This window comes from Desmodus rotundus, chromosome 2, assembly GCF_022682495.2.
Source record: "Desmodus rotundus isolate HL8 chromosome 2, HLdesRot8A.1, whole genome shotgun sequence".
NCBI lineage: Eukaryota > Metazoa > Chordata > Mammalia > Chiroptera > Phyllostomidae > Desmodus > Desmodus rotundus.
In genome coordinates this window covers 39,490,814-39,507,333 of record NC_071388.1, presented here as the reverse complement: position 1 = coordinate 39,507,333, position 16,520 = coordinate 39,490,814, and the positions used below count along the sequence as shown (strand labels likewise).

The 16,520-nt window shown below is 47.0% G+C and overlaps 1 protein-coding gene across 1 annotated transcript in view; it reads right to left on the bottom strand.

Annotated features, from left to right (window-relative positions):
* Positions 1 to 10,985, bottom strand: part of USP13 (ubiquitin specific peptidase 13) — a 103,003-nt gene extending 92,018 nt beyond the window's left edge. The window contains exon 1 of the mRNA XM_053918113.1: positions 10,664 to 10,985. Coding sequence (XP_053774088.1) covers positions 10,664 to 10,831 — 168 coding nt within the window. The 5' untranslated portion in view covers positions 10,832 to 10,985. The remainder of the gene's footprint in view (positions 1 to 10,663) is intronic.
* Between the last annotated feature and the right edge of the window lie 5,535 nt (positions 10,986 to 16,520).

Sequence of the window (16,520 nt, the reverse complement as noted above, 5' to 3'; positions counted from 1 at the left end):
CTCCACCCCACCCCGCCACATGCTGCCTGGAGCAACTGAGAAACAGATGTCGTTCTGGTGGCAGGAGCTAGGTGGGCGGCTGTCAGCAAGCACACGCCATCATGGGGGCCTGGGGAAAAGAGCAGTTCCTTTTTTTTTTTTTTTCAAGCTGTTTCATTCCAAGCAAATAAAAGGGACAGGCAAAGGACAGCCAGGCCACTCAAGTAAGTAGCTTGTGCCAGGGGCTCTGTCTGCCAGGCTGCCCTGCAGGGGAAGACAAGGGCTTCAGCAGGTCCTGCCAGCTCCACTCCCCAAGCTCAAAAAGGCAGCTGAGCCCCTGGGAGGTGGCTGCTCCAGGCTAACAGCAAGACCCTGGCAAGACCCAAGGTGCTGGGCTCCAGACAGTGTGGAAGTAGTTGCAGGGTTTGGTGACCCCACAGTCCACCCACCCTCATCAGCTTGTGTCCAGCCAGTGGATCTGTCCATGGTCCCACTCAGTTGGCGGGGGCCTAGCAAGACAGCCCACATGAACTGAGGCTCCTTCCAAAGCCTCAGGCTGCAGACTCAGTGGCAGAACCTGCCCACGCGGCATGTCCAAAGGAGCAATTCAGCAGTTGTTCCCAAAGGATATAATGTACCTCACCTCCCTGCCCCATTCCTTACCTTCAGGACCCTATGTTCTCTTTCCTCTGGACCAATCAACCCACTAATCCCACTAACAGACCGCCAAGTGTATTTCTAAGAGCTGCTGGGGACAGAGATATCTGTGCCCAAGTCACCACTTGACAGCCATATCCAAAGCATTAACCAGCACACAAAAAAAGCAACACTGGGTTTGACTAGGACACAGTTTTCATAGTTGCAACTCAAGAACCATCCACCTCTTGGTCAACCATCCATGTAATTAACATGGGGCAAATCTCCTCTAGCGTGATTTTATTTCATGAGACAGTAAAGTCTATATGCATTCCATCTATAACTACTTATGCAACATCATTATCTGTTCAAATTTCTAACTCCTGGAAAAAATACTGCCCAGACTCTTAAGTTTCTCTGAAAGTTGAGCCAATCAGTGGGAGGGCACGAGGCCTGTACCACTCGCTGCTTCCTCTACAACTTGGAAAAGGTCCCAGCAGCAAAGAGGTGGGGCCCTGGGTCCTTCGAAGGGAAGGCTATTCACAAATCCAGGGTCTCTAAACTAGGGACCGCCAGACTTTGCAGTCCGAACTCTGACCTCTGAGCTCCACTCCAGTCCCCAATTTTCCCAGTGGGCATACAGGACTTGTCCACTTGCATTTGACCATCTGACCTTCCCCATTTACATCCTTGATTCACTCCATGTCCCAAGTTGCAAGGCATGAAGTCGCCTTTAACTCCTCCCGCTCCTTCACTCACTGCATAGTCTCTCACTAAGTTGGGTCATACCATTCATGAAAATTTCCATTGAGTTTATTCCCGCCACCCAACCACTTCTACCCCCACTGGCATCACCCTAAGGAAAGCACACCCCCTCCAATATTACAAGAGACTCCTAGCTGAATTCCTATTCCAGGTCTCTCCACCTCCCAACCGACTAGTCCTCATTCCACTTCCAGGACGGTCACACCAAATAACCACTGTCCTCAAGCTGTTCCCTTGCCACACTGTTTCAAACTTAAATATCCTAGATGTGCTTCAGGGTCTAACCTCATGACACGTCAGGGCTAAGCCCCATCTCTGTCACACATCAGTTTTAGAGCAAGTCCTTGAACAAGCTACCTAACCTCTGACTCCTAGTTTCCTCGTCTATAAAACAAGGCAGCGATACCGATTATCATTTATAAGCCAATTACTATTGTAATTATGTGAGATGACAGACATAAAAGTACCTAGTACAGCATTTCACTCATGATAGAGACTCAGACTTGGCGCTTACACTCCCCTGCTATGAAAGTAAGATCCACGTCATACCCTCCCTTCCCCAGGGTCCCCCGTTTCCCTCCTAAACACCGTCGCCCACTCTACCACCTACAGCACCGAGCACAGTGCTGGGTGTATAGTAGGTTCTAATTAAGTATGAATACTTGCTAGTAAATACAAAACAAATGTTATTTTCAATGTTATCATAAAAAGCACATACTGAGCACCTCAAGCGACATCTCTAATCTGGTGGCTTGTTCTGATTCATTAAATTCTTGTCATTGCTGCACTGTCCTGCTCTAACCCCCAGAATTAGTGCTCTTGTTCACATCTTCCCTGTGCATGGGGACAAGGGGGAGTCCTCAACTGATCCCCCATAATACTGCACTTGAGCAGCGCACAGAGGCCTGGGCTATGTCCACAGGGCCAGTCCTCTGTCATCTCCCTGAGGGACACCAGGTGTGGTTGCTTCCACGAAGATCCCTCGGGGCACCTAGAATCACAACACACAAAACACTCGGCTAATACCCAGGACACCTTTCCCTGGTATTTCAAGGGTCAAGTTTATGGCTTGTCAGATAACATGATAAAATTTTAAAAAAACAATACTGGCTGATTCCAGTAACAATTTTTCAGTAAAAATGCTTATGCCAGAATACATGGCGATGATTTTGTAAAAACAGGAAAACAGAAAAGATCCAGCTTACTACTAAACACGGTATCACAAATGGCAGGCTTTTCCATCCTCTACTCTTTTCCTTTTAATTCTCAAAGACCTCAGCTATTCCAGGTCTTCAGCAATCAGCATCCCAACCACTACAGAGATGTACAAAGTGCTTTGAAAGTACAGGACAATAAATGTTTAATTCAGCTGAGGCACAGGGAAGGGGGATCACAGAGAACACCTGAGCTGCTGTTTAAGGACCGGTAGGGTTTTACCTGCTGGGGGTGATGGGCTGGGAGAAGGCATTCCAGGCTGAGCACGGAGCATCTGAAGAACACAACACCCTTTGGGCCAAACGGAATGGAACCAGATGGTAGGTGCTAAGTGACGACGCTGGCCAGGAAAGTTGGATCAACATGTGCTATATTAGAAAAGCCTGTTTGGTGCTGTTGAAAATTCCTAGACAGGGAAATGACATGAAAAGACCCATGTTTCAGAAAGACAACAGACAGTACAATGTGACGGACAGGAAGGGAGGCGAGGTGGTGGGTTACCAGGTTTCTGCAAGAGTCCAGGCAGGAAACGACAAGGGCCTGACCCTTGGCAGTGGGGAAGGAGAGAGCAGGCTATGCAAGAACCTGGGAACCTGGTCGCTAGTGGGACGTGATGTAAAAGAAAGGGAGGTACACCCAGGATCCTAGCAGCATTATTCAAATAGCCTCAAGGTAGAAGCAACCCAAGTGTCCGCCAATAGATAAATGGGTAAACAAATCGTGATATACACATACAATGGAATATTATTCTGCTTTAAAGGGGAAGGAAATCCCGACACATGATACAACATGTGAGCCTTAAAAATGTTATGGTAAGTGAAATAAGTCAGTCACGAAAGGACAGACCATGGATGATCTCACTTATATAAGACACCCAGAGCAGACAATTCATGGAGACAAAGCAGAACTGTGCTTGGCGAGGACTGGGGGGATGAGGCTGGGCAGGGAACGGGAGTTATTGTTGGCAGGGACAGTATTTCAGTTTTGCAAGAAAAAAGTTCTGGAGATGGATGGTGGGGATGGTTGCACAGCAAAGTAAAAGTCCTTGACACCGCTGAACTGTACACCTTAAAATGGTTAAGAAGGTCAATTTTACGTTGTATTTCACACAATTGTTTTAAAGGTGAGGAAGGGAGACTGGGTGACACTGGGCATCTCCAGTCGGGGCACTAAATGACGGTGGCACCTTACGTGAGCTCCAGGCCACAGGAAGAGCGATGCAGGGAGTAAGCACCTAACTCAGAACTGCACAGATGCCCAGATTCAATATAAGCTGAGAGGACACGCTTTCTCAGTCCCTGACATGATCAGCATTGTATCGTACATCCCAGAACTCTAAAAATGACACAGCTTTAAAGGTAATTAACAAGTGCCAAAAAGAGACAGCTAGCGATTTCTTGATTATTAGTTTGGAAAAGTAGGACTCTGGGAGCCCAGGGCAGACTACACACACACATCAATTTCACTCCTTTCTGAAGCCCCAAAAAAAGAACAGTAAAGGGATTTTTTGAGAAAACATAAACCATAGCAACAAAGTCTGGAACCTGGATGGCAGATGGGTAAGTGCTAAAAAGACTAAGATAAGCTGACAAGGCTGAATGCTAAGTCTGTAGCAGGGAAAGCTAAGATAAACTCTGACGGGCACTCCAGAATCCCCAAAGACTCTATAGCTGACAGCCCCAGCTAACTCTGGAAGTTGAGGTAAAACAGGGACTAAAACAAGGCTTGGCAATCTGTCCAGATAGCAGTCAGAGCCCCAGAGCTCTCCTTCACTCCAAGCGGTCCCCTCCCCCACCCCACCAGCAAACTGCTGATGATTTGTTCCAAAGCAGGTAAAAACAAAGGACTCGGGTCCGTGGGACACTAGGCTCAATGAAGAATAGGGGTTCCAACCTGAGTACACAGGGACTTAGAGATGGAGGGGTAACATATGTGTATCAGTCCAGATTTAGTCCGAAAATATAAACTATCCTAGGTATTTCAGGCAGGAAAGGATTTAATACCGGGAACTGGAGGCATATAAAATTATGGGAAGAGCTGTGACAGCCAAGGTCAGAGAAACCACCACTCATGTTCAGGAAATCAAGGCGCACAAGCCTCACAAAAAACTGCACAGGGGATCCCAGCCTCCCCATGACCGAAGGGGCATTGAGTCCCAACAAGAACTAGGAAAATCCCACATCCGCCACATGCCACAGCCACATTAGCCATCGCGGCTTCTTCTCTTTGCCATCTGACTCTCTCACTGGCAGGCTCAGAATCAGCAGCAGTCTGCCATCAAAGGTGTCTAGGGTCCCAGCCGCTGCAGCAAGACAGGGATAGGGTGGAGAACCAGAGGACAACATCCAGCCAGTACCAATATGCAGGTGCTGAGGCCACCTCGTCCTCCTCTCCCACTCGGCTCCCAAAGGCTTTCGCTTTGCAAGCAAGACCTGGCAGAAGCCTCCTAACCAGTGGTCAAAGGAAAAAAATCATGATGCTCAATGTTAAGGTTCCCCAAAGAAACGGCCCAGCCAGATTACGCTCCAGTAAAGCTCATAGCCAACAGAATAAAGACTTCTCACCTCTGAAAGAGCTGATAATCCCTGCCCAAGTAGCTGCAGATTTTTTCAAAAGGAGTCACATATTCTACATTTTAATTTGCTTCATAACAAGAATGTACGACACAAATGATATTTCTGGTTGAGCTAAGGTTCAGAACCAATTATTCAATCACCATAAATGTGAAAAAGTGGACCCATAGAAGCCACAGTGAGGGTGGGTTTGGCACTGGAGTGACCACCTGCACTTTTCTGTATAAACTCTAGAACTTCAGTTTTCAAAGTATGACCTGGGAACCCTGGGATGCCCCCTAAAGGCCTTCTAATCTGCAATGTCAACCTGTTTTCATAACACAAACTTATTTGCCTTTTTCACTCCCAGTCTCTCACGAGTATATAGTGGCATTTTTCAGTCTTCCTGACACCTGATGACATCACCACTTGAAGAGCTAATGGTAGACAGTGGAACTATCTGTAGACAGTTACCAGTGCTTTGGGGGTCTTCAAAAATATTTCTAAGGGGCCAAAGAGTCTGAGGGGCATTACCATAAAACAACTTTTTAGTCAGCGGCTCTGGGCAGGGAGCTTTTGCTATGTGAAACTAATTAGACTTAGTTTAGGTTTACATCTTCAAAGAAAAAAAAATCTGTTCTTCCTAAATTTTACTTTACTATTTTATGGCAGTTCCTGTTTATCTGTTAGAATCACAATTTTTCCACAAAGATCCTAAATTAAATTATTTTCCCCTCCAAGTAAGCGCTATGATGGCAAGTCTCCCTGCCTGAAGTCAGCACGCAGAACAGCACAGCAGCCGAAAGCAGACTGTACAGGGACTCAGACACGTGCACACCAATGATCACAGCAGCTTCCCACACAACAGCCGAAAGGTGGAAACAACCCAAATGGCCATCAGCAGAGGAACGCAGAGACAAAATGTGGTACACACCTGCAATGGAACAGTATTCGAGCTTAAAAAGGAAGGAAACTCTGAGACATACTACAACATGGACGTACTGTGAGGATATGCTAAGTGAAATAAGCCAGACACAAAAGGACAAATACTGTGTGACCTCACTGACAAGAGGGACCTAGAACAGAGACAGAAAATAGAAGAGTGGTTATAAAGTGTGGTTAAAAGGAGCTCATTATGAATAACAAACAATACCTTCATAGCCCTTCTCATTTAGGAAATTCCAGGAGCTTGGGGAGTTCTGTGCTGGGAACAAAGACCAAGTATCCATTCCTTATTATAAATTACAGTATCACAGAAGGATTTACTGAGCCCCTAATATGACGTTTTCCTACAAGCAGATGACCTCAAAGCCCTTCCCAATGGACAGTTACACCAGCCATTCCCATGAGGCCCCGTCCAGCTGAGTTTGGCAAAGACTCCCAGGAAAGCAGAGAACCAACAGTGACATCTCAACATCACCGTGAGACCTCAGAGCTTTGGAGAATGGGGGGAAAGTTCCTTTTTACAAAAATAGTGCTGACTGACGCTGGGAGGAAAGAAGAGGTGGGGGAGCACTGATTATGCTGGTCTCACACCCTTCCAGGCCACCTTTTGGCTGGATAGCTGTTCGCCCCAGCGGGTGGGGCCTGACGACCTAGCCCCGCTGCACCAGGATCTCTAAGTCTCAGCTGCTGCTGGCAGCAGGGAGCCTGCCGGGAGCCTTCTCGGCCTCTCCAGCACAAATACCACCCTGGAAGAGAGAGGGCTTTCCTTCCTCCCTTTTGTCACTATTCCCTTGGACGTCTTCCACTTCTGTCCCCTGGGATACCTTTCCAAAATAAACTGCTCAGGCCTCAGCCCTGGTCTCAATCTTTCAGTTGACTCCAGCTAAGACGAGGCATAAGATAAGCTCTCCACCCCGACAGGTGGGAGAGGCACACAAGGACAACAGTGGCCCAGCTCGTCCCGTCCCTAACGCCTCGTATGAGGCTTCACACACAGTCGATGTTCTAAAACTACCAGTTAAATGGGTAAAAGAAAATAAAATAATGGCAAACCATGGAAGACAAACTAGAACTGCTATGCTGTATGACGCAGCCCCTAAGTAACAGTGGAGGCTTTAGAGGAAAGGATGAAGTCTGAAGCAGAAAGGGAAAGATGAGGAAGAACCTGAGAGATGATCAAGAAAAGGAAGCTGGTCCTGGAAAAGGAAACAATTCTCACACACTGAGGACCCACAGACTAGGCCGCCTAGAGCTGGCAACCTGGAAACTGAGGGGAAGTGGGACTAAGTTCACTTCGATGAAAGAGGGTGGACACCACCAGGGGATGGGAGCAGCTTTTGCATGGTGGTCCTTGAAGACTTGTGAGAAGTGCAAACCGATTTCCCCACTAAACCACACCAAACTTTCCACATAAGCCCTGACAACCAAACACTCAGGCTTACAACCGTCATTGACTCCATCCCTTTCTTTTCTTGCTACATGAGTATCAACTGGCCACGCACACTTAGCATATTAATTTATTCAATCCACAAAACTGCTCCATGAGGTAGGTTCTATTATCAGCCCCATTTTACAGATGGAGAAACTGAGGCACGTAGAAGTTGCATAGCTGGGTGACAGAGCGAGGATTCTACCTGTCTGGCTCTCTCTTTCATATCGGTCCCCCCACAATCAATGAAGTCACCACGTTCTACATAATCCCACATGATTCCTTTCCCAAGGTTTCCAATATGTTGTGTCCTTACCAATTTCCAAACCTGTGACCTCATGTAATTCATACATTTCCTAGACATTCACTGAGTTCCTGTCATATATCCCAGATGCCGGGCAGGCTACGGAGGACACAAAGATGCACAGTCCCCACTCTCCGGGAAGGTCACACTACAGACCTTGCAAGATGAACCACGTCACGGAGAGGAGAACCTACAGGGGAAGGTGGCAAACCGAGCCTGGGGTGAAACCCAATTGGCAGGCGAAAACACAAATTTTCACTTATCCCGGAAGAAGTGTTACTGAGTCCCTGCTAAGCGCTAAGCCCTAGAACGTGGGAAGGAAGGAAGGACAGGACAGGAACACTGAAATGAGTATCATGCCAGCCCACTCACTCCTCACATCCACAAAGGTGCTCACACCACGTCTCTGAAAGACACGCGATAAAAACGGATCAGTTCAGTCTTGCTCTAACACCACTTCAAACCACATGACTTTCAGGAGCTTTCTAGAACTGCCCACATGTATGTAAAATCAAGATCCTGTCCCAGGTCTTCAGGGACCCCATCTTCTACTCTCTACCTGGTTCTGACTCATTTCTTATTAAAGCAATCTTTTCCCTCCAAATACATTCCAAGCACATAAGAAAATAACATTCACACTTTATGAGTTTACACATGTGATTGACCTTGCTTCGAATGACAGTCTCCTTTATTTCTATCAGTCTTCATCTATGACCTTTTTCAAAAGTATCCAAAGCAAGGATGACTATTTTTGTCACTCAAATGGTTTGGCCTTTTCTCTACAAGTCCTATGCCCATTATGGACTAAAGTTTCCAGCACATTTGGAACCGATGAATTTTGTTCTGTTTGGCTCTTTCAGCCATGCCTATGAGAGTTGGCGCGTGGTAGGTGCACAAGAAACTTTGTTGGATTCATGATGAAGTATTAAGTACCATACGGAAAGATCTCACATTATCACGCACTGTGGTTTTATAAAACTTGTTGTAAAACCTTCCTTCTCTTCTTCCCCGAAACAGATAATGACATATACTGACTCATCAGCCTTGTAAATAAGCCCCGTCTTCCCCCACGGAACTACTATGACACGAAGGAAATCATTTTACAACAGACAAGATGCTGCTAGAATAGTGTTTGGCACACAGGAAGCTCCCAATAACTGTTTGTAGAAGTGAATTAAAATCGTCAACTTTTTCACTCCTGCTATACAGTATATAATGAGGTAAAGACCTCTAATAAAAATCTTAAAATATATATTTGAAGGTCAACCCAGACCTAACACAGAAAAAGTAGTTTTACCCACTGGACATACTGCGCTCTCCACTGTACTAGGCCACCTTTTTCTTCCTGGAGTTCCCAATCTGTTCGCTGTGTAAGTGAGGGCAATCACCCCTCTGCACCCTTAGGAGCTACTAGCAGGAACCTGGTCAACACTGGACCCAAAAATCAGAAAATGGCATTTTGAAGTACTTTCTGGATAACAGAATTTGATGGCTGGCAGTCATTTTAAACAGTGTGATCACAATATGCTAAGTAAATACAACCATTTCATTCCACTCTACGCGGACCTTTTTGAATGAAAAAATATGTAAGGAGCAAATAAGTGAGAAGTTTATCCCCCAGACGATCTGGAATTAGCATGAAACAAACACTAAGTGTCACAGGGAGGGCACTAATTCTGGCGTTGCCGCGTACACCAAACGACGCGCTTTGAAGTAGCCACATAACCCACGAGACAAAAAAAAAGATCACTTTGGAAAACTGACCACTCATTGGGGTGGGTTTTTTCCTCCCACGGGACTCTGCATGATACGAATAAAATCTGTCCGACGACTGCGAACCCTGCCTCAGTCCCTCCAATCCATGCACCTCCCGGTTGTACTGAGATCTGCGGGCGACACATGAGACCTAAAGTGGGTGGATAAAAATAACCTGGTCCTCAGAAAGACATGATAAACGCCAGACAGCTGAGTCACTTTGAAGCCCATTTTGACTCCTGAGAGGGACATTCATCCTCCTTTTCCTTCTCACACATACACACACAACCTGCTGAAAACCACCACCGGCGCCCGGGGTGGAAGGCAGGGATCGGTCTTAACTTCCCCCTCGGGTCTCTGAGGTCACTACTCAAGATTGAACTTTCAATAATTTATACCAGTGCATTTCAGTCCCAGTGACTCACTTAAGTGGGGTGAGGGGAGAGGTTTAAGGAAACCCTAATAATCCAGGAGACCCCCATCTCTGTTGTCCGAGTAGACGTACCAGCAGGTTTCTTCTGACATTCTTACCGAAAGAAAAGGAGTGGGGAGAAATGCAAAGTGACGGACGCAAAGCTCAGAGAGGAAATTAAGGTTGTCCTGGAGTGGGGAGCCCTGGGCAAAGCAAACGGTCCACGCGCACGTCCGTGGGGTCGGCGGGGATCCATCCCGTCCACCTACGCGCCCTCGGCTCTGGCCCCGGGGAGGACGCAAACCCTCGGCAACGTGCAGCGCCGGTCGGGGAACTATTCCGTCCGGTCCTCCAGACGGCGGCGGAGCCGTGGGCGGGCGGGGGGTCAGTGGGGCCCTGCCAGCCTAGGACGCTGGCGGAGCAAACCCCCCGGCGACCCAATCCCGGGCTGCAGGCAGCCCCCAGCACCCGGCAGGCACTCCCCGAGGGTTCGCCGAACTGCGGCACCCCGGGGCCAACTCCGCCGCGCGGAGGAGGAGGTCCCCGGCTGCCACTGCGCATCTTCTCCGCCCGCTTCACGTGCCGCCCAGCTCCCCGGCCCGCCGCCGCCCCAGGCCGCCGCCCCGGGACCCACCCCCGCGGCGCCAGGAGCGCCGCCGAGCCCCACGTACCGGCGAGTCGTAGGAGAAGGCGCACTCGTTCTTGTAGACCCTGTCCCCGGACCTGGGCACGCGGATCGTGGGCATGTGGGGCACCAGCAGCTCGCCGATGTCCCCTGCAGCCATCTTCCTGCCGCCGCTGCCGCCCGGCACGCCGAACAGGGCGCCCCGGCGCTGCATGGCCGCGGAGCGCCCCGCGCCGAGCCGAGCCGAGCCGCGCTGGCGCGCTGGGTCTGCCCGCGGCGGCGGCGGGCTGCGCGGGCGGCGGGAGCCGAGCGGGCGCGGGCAGGGAGAGCGGGCCGCGGGGCGGGCGCGGGCACCGGGGGCCTGGGGCCGGCGGGCGGGGCGGCGGGTGGGGGACGCTGCTATTTTTAATCCAATGGCGAATCGCGGGCCCAGCTGCAGCGTCAGGCGGGGCTCTGGGGAGGGCCCGCCGCAGCGCGCCGAGGAGGGGGCGCTGGCGAGGGGCCCTGGGCCGGGCGGCTGGGCGGCGGCGGCGGCGGGCGGAGGGTGAGCCCCGGGAACCTGGCGCGGGCGAGGGACGCTTCTCTCCCACGCGGGCGGCCTGCGGTGGGGCTCCGCCACGGAGTTTTTTACCCTAAATCGTTCGGTTGCGAGGGAGCGACTCCGAGGCACCAGCACAAAGAGCAGAATGGGGCTTTAAAAACCTCTTGCTTTTAAAATAACTGAAGATAGAGCGGGGATTTCCCCTGATTGGGTCGGGGTGGGACTCCGCGCACAAATCTGGACCCTAACGTCGGGCCCAAATCTAAATTTGCTCTTTGCACTTCGGTGTTAACCTCACTCACGCGTGTTCCTCACCTAACATCTAAAGCTCATCAAAAGAGAATAGGATCCAGTGAAGATAAACTGTATGTTCGCAATAATACAGATTTTTCTTACATATGGGGGAGTCAAGATTTTACTGGGCGGGGGGACGGGCATTATATTTTTCAATGTATTTGCACCGTCTTCTGCTTGATACGAGGTCTCCCTGTCCAACATTCAGTTGCCTGATTTGGGGGTCTTACGTGCAGGCATATCCATGCACGTCCAGTCCCCCCAGATAAATAACGAATAGGGTGAGGGGGTTGCGAATAGGGCTGCCTCACAGCATACTCCATTTTCTTTAAAAAAAAAAAAAAAAAACCCTCTTAAAACACGGGTTCAGTTCCACTGAGGTTCCCTTACTACACTGAACGTAATACCCTGTGATTCCTGCCAGTTCATGAAACTCAGAAATAGCAAGAAATAGTGAATCAGAACGCCTCTCCCACATCAAATTGTCCTTAAATTCTTGTTTTCCCTCCATTATTTCTCTGTTACTCTCCCTGATTTTGCAGACATGCTGGCTCTGCTAGGGGGAAAGGAGGGGTACCTGGAATTTGAGAAGTGGACAGTCAAGCCCTTTCTCTTGCTCTTCTAAATTTCCATGCCTTCCAGCAAGGCTCAAGCACAGTGACACATTCACGTAACTCACAGCTAGCTTCCTACTTCTGCTACCTGATGGAAATGGAGAAGGAAAAAAGACAGAAAGAAAGAAATCATACACTGTTCCTATCCCCATCATTGTCCAGGAGTTTTTGCTTTTTATTTATTCTCACCAGCTTACCCCTCTAGTAGCAGCTGTGTCTGTCTCAGACTCATGGATGAAGCTTGCTTGTCCAACTACAGAGAGAAACTTGATTCAAAAGCATCCCCAACGTAAAATGTTAAATATTTTTAGATTCAATGCAAATGAAATTGAGACACCATTTTCTACCCATCAGACTGATAGATACATTGAGTTGGCCTGGGCTTGGGAAATAGACTGTCGTAAACATTGCTGGAGGGAATAAAAGTGGTAAACCACTTTGGAAGGAAATTAGCAACACTAGTCATAATTTTATATGCATATACTGTACTGTTTTTCCCAGCAATTCCTCATCTAGACATTTATGCTAGAGATAAATCCACACTGTGTGAGGATCATTGTTGGAGCATTGTTTATAGTGCAGAAGATCGCGAACAGCCTGAAGATCCATCCACAGGAAGTGGATAAAATACAGTTCCATTGAAAAGAAAGAAGAGCCCTGTAGGTGCTCATGTGGAACACTCTCCAAATAATATTACTAGATGAAAAAAGCCAAGTGCAAATCAATGTGTGAAAGCAGGAAATATGCAGTAGGCACTCGGGCGCATCCTGTATACCATGGGCCTTCCTTCCGGTTGTCTGTAATTGTGGTAAATATTTTTAATGCTGCATGTATATATACACACACACACACACAGCCTCCCAAAGACCCAAGAGATCTTACCACACCTGAATTCTCATCTCTGCACACCAGAATGCCAATGACACTCCAGAGTGAAAGTTCTAATCAAAATGGGAAAAATGGAAACAATCTAAACATGGAGAAATGATTAAATTGTGTCTATTTATTCAAAGATGTTTCAACAAATCTTTGAAATAATTGCTTTAATACATTGTAGTATCATAGCTTAACATGTTTACAGTGTTCATACAACATTATTGTAACCGGATAAAAATAAATGCATTTGACCAGACTGGAAAGACGTAAAATTTTTTTTCTGCTTTCAAAATCTCTTCAGCAATGTTACATTTGTTTCATAATATAGAAATGTATCAAGACAGAAAGGTTAATAAGAGAAACTTCACTGAATTCAGACAATGTCTCAACCGTGCTTTTTCAGGAGAGAAAACTCTAGTTCAATTACTAGAACTAAAGTTAATTTTACATATTCTACATATGGATTTATAACTGGATTCAACTATAGGGCTGGTTTCTACATGTGGATCTTCATCAAAGAGCAGGAATAAAGTGATGCTGCTCAAACATTTTTAACTTCCAACATAAATTAAAAGTCTCACGGAAGAGATTTCAGAGGACCTAAGACTAAGAACTGACTTTTGTCACACCAAGGTGTTCAGGCCACCGTTTCACTTTACTGCTAAAAATCCCCCTCCTGTAATGTTCTGGTGGAGTCCATCTCGTTAGCCTAATATTCAAGGACCTCTGCCTCTAGCAATCCTTTCAGTCTTTATTCCCTCTCCTACTCTTCCAGGGAGCTCCCTTTACTGTTCCCCAAGGCTAAATGTCCTTGTCTCCTAGCCTTAGCTTAAAGCTCTTCCCTCTGACTTTCATCCTCTCAAGGGTTAGTGTTTTGTCCATGGAGCCTTTTCTGACTGCTTCATCCCTGAGGGGCTGATAGTTTTTAAATGGCAGCCCCTATTGCCTGTAGCCATCATTTGACACTGCCTTATGACATCATTTGTACTGTTACTGAATTAATCTTGGTTCCATATCTTGTCCCTCTACATAGAAAACAAGTCCTTTGAAAAAAGTTATATTTTTCTAGTGTCCTTGATCATTGTGGAAGCTCCATGTCTATGGAATATTGCTCGCCCAGAAAGATCCCCCTCTGTTTATTTTAGGTACTCAGTAAGTACCTTCCAAATGAATGACTCACATTTGTGACATTGTAATAGATACGTTTTGTAGTCGGCTTTGTGCCTTTTAGGTAAAAATTACTGCTGCACAAATGATGTTCCCAGAACTGACAGGGGTTACATTAAAACATGACATGAATTTTAGTTACTATGGCTAATGCCATGAAAAGGATAATTGGGAAAATCTACCAAGAACAGAGATATCTTAATTATTTCAATTAACAGAATAGCTCTTGACCTCATATGTACTCCAAAAATGCACAGTGATCTGGCAAAGCCATATATAGTGACAGCTTGTTGTGGAGGCAGAGTCATAAAAATCATAAAATTTTCTGTACTGGCAGATAGCCTCTGCAAGAGACACTGATTATTAAATGTAAAACAGCAGTCACTAGCTAAGACATTTAAGGCATTTTCTGTTTAAGGAAATTGTAATCATTCAAAGTCATGTTGTATAAGAATATTTATTGACATGGAAAAATGACCACTATACTGCAAACTTCAAGAGCAGGTTATAAGTGAGCATATGGACTATTCTGCTAAATACACACACACACACTCATAGCACAGAAAAAAAGATTAGATTGCAATAGGCCATATGTTATGGTGGTTATCTCTGGGTGGAAAAAAATCGTGTTTTTTTTTTCGTTGTGCTTTTCTGTGTTATCTAAATCTTTTGCATTGAGTACCCATGTCTTTTTGTAAGGGAAAATGTTAAATTTTACACTACCACTGATTACATCAGTTTTTTCTTTCACCTACCCTCTTTCTTACCCGCTTGTCCCATTCACTACCCCTTCAAAAGGAAGCAGGTTTCTGCCCTGGCCAATGTGGCTCAGTGGGTTGGAGCCTCGTCCCACAAACCAAAAGGTGCGGGATTCTGTTCCCTGTCAGGATGCATGTGGGAGGCAAACAGTCGATGTTTCGCCCATTGATGTTTCTCTATTTCTCTCTCTCTAAAATCAATAAACATATTTTTAAAAATTAAAAGTGAGCGGGTTTCCACTGTTAGGTTTATAGACGATCTGCTAAACCAGAAGGTATGTTCACATTGGAATGAGCAAAGTCTTCGAACAGCTCTTAACATCAAGATGAGGTAAGCTGTTACTCAGCTTAAGAAGAAATCTGAGATCTCTGCTCACCCTTCTGGGTTTCATGATGTGTAACACTCACCACAGTCCTTCCAGGAGCCTGACTCATAAGTTACTCACAGAGGTAGCTAGGGAGGCAATCTGACAATCCGTGCTCAGGCCCACCAACATTACCACGAACACCCAGGAAGCCCTGTCCTCTGCTCACGTGCAGAAAAGCTTGGTGTCAACACAGTTTTATTTTAGAAATTAACCATGAAGCCATAAGCTGCTTTTCAGCTTTCCCACTATATGAGCAAAGCAAGTTAGCTAAATATGATACGTATTGGCTCCATAATCCAAAGAATTGTGCCTCATTCTTAATGATAGGGAAGTCAAGGTGAAGAATTTGACCTTCACTTCTCTCCATTATTAAACGTCTCCCTGGCATTTCACTGGAATGGCATGCCCTGTGCTTCCCCAGACTGCATCTCCCACCTTCTGTCACAGGGCACCTGCCACTTCCTGCTTCCCAGGTCCAGTCTGCACATTGTCACCGCCATAAGGCTTAGCATGTCTTATAGGTGTTGATGGTCAAGATCAGGGGTTGGAAAACTGCGGCCCATGGACCAAATCCAGCCTGCAGCCTGCTTTGGTAAACACAGTGTTGTTGGAACCCAGCCACACTCAACCATTTGCATACTGTCTCCGGCTGCTTTCCTGCTACAACAACAAAGTGGAGTAGTTGCAACAGACACCACATGGGCTAAAGCCCAAGATGCTTATTGTCTCGCCCTTTACAAAATGTTTGCCAACTGCTGGTCAAGATCCCTACAGTCTATGCGTTCTGATCCAGAATCAGAGAACTGACATGACCTTAGACTTGGGCCACTTACCCCCCAGCTGACGGCAAACCTGTTTATCTGAATGAAGAAAATGCTTTCTCTGCATCAGTGGCTGCAGACCAAATGCTGGGAGATGTATTAATTCGTTTTAGTAAGGAAATCATTCAGGAACATTGGCCAAATTGAGATCACCACCTTGTTAACTTTATCCACCATCACACTCCATTCCAGTGGGAGGAGTGATGGGAAAAAGAATGCAAGTGTGATAGGAACCGCCAAGCTCGTGTCCTCCTGGTCTGCGATGCTGGCACAAATGGCGGCAGTCCCAGTCCCAGTGCAGCCCTGTTTCATTCATTGACTTTCGTTAGTGAGAGGGACACCAGTGACATCCTCTTGGTCCTTCCTACCACAGATCAAGGAGCCAGTGTGGCGATTCTACAGTTTGCTAAGGTTATGTATTCCAATTTCACTTTCGGGAACTGGAGTACTATCCACAGGGTGAG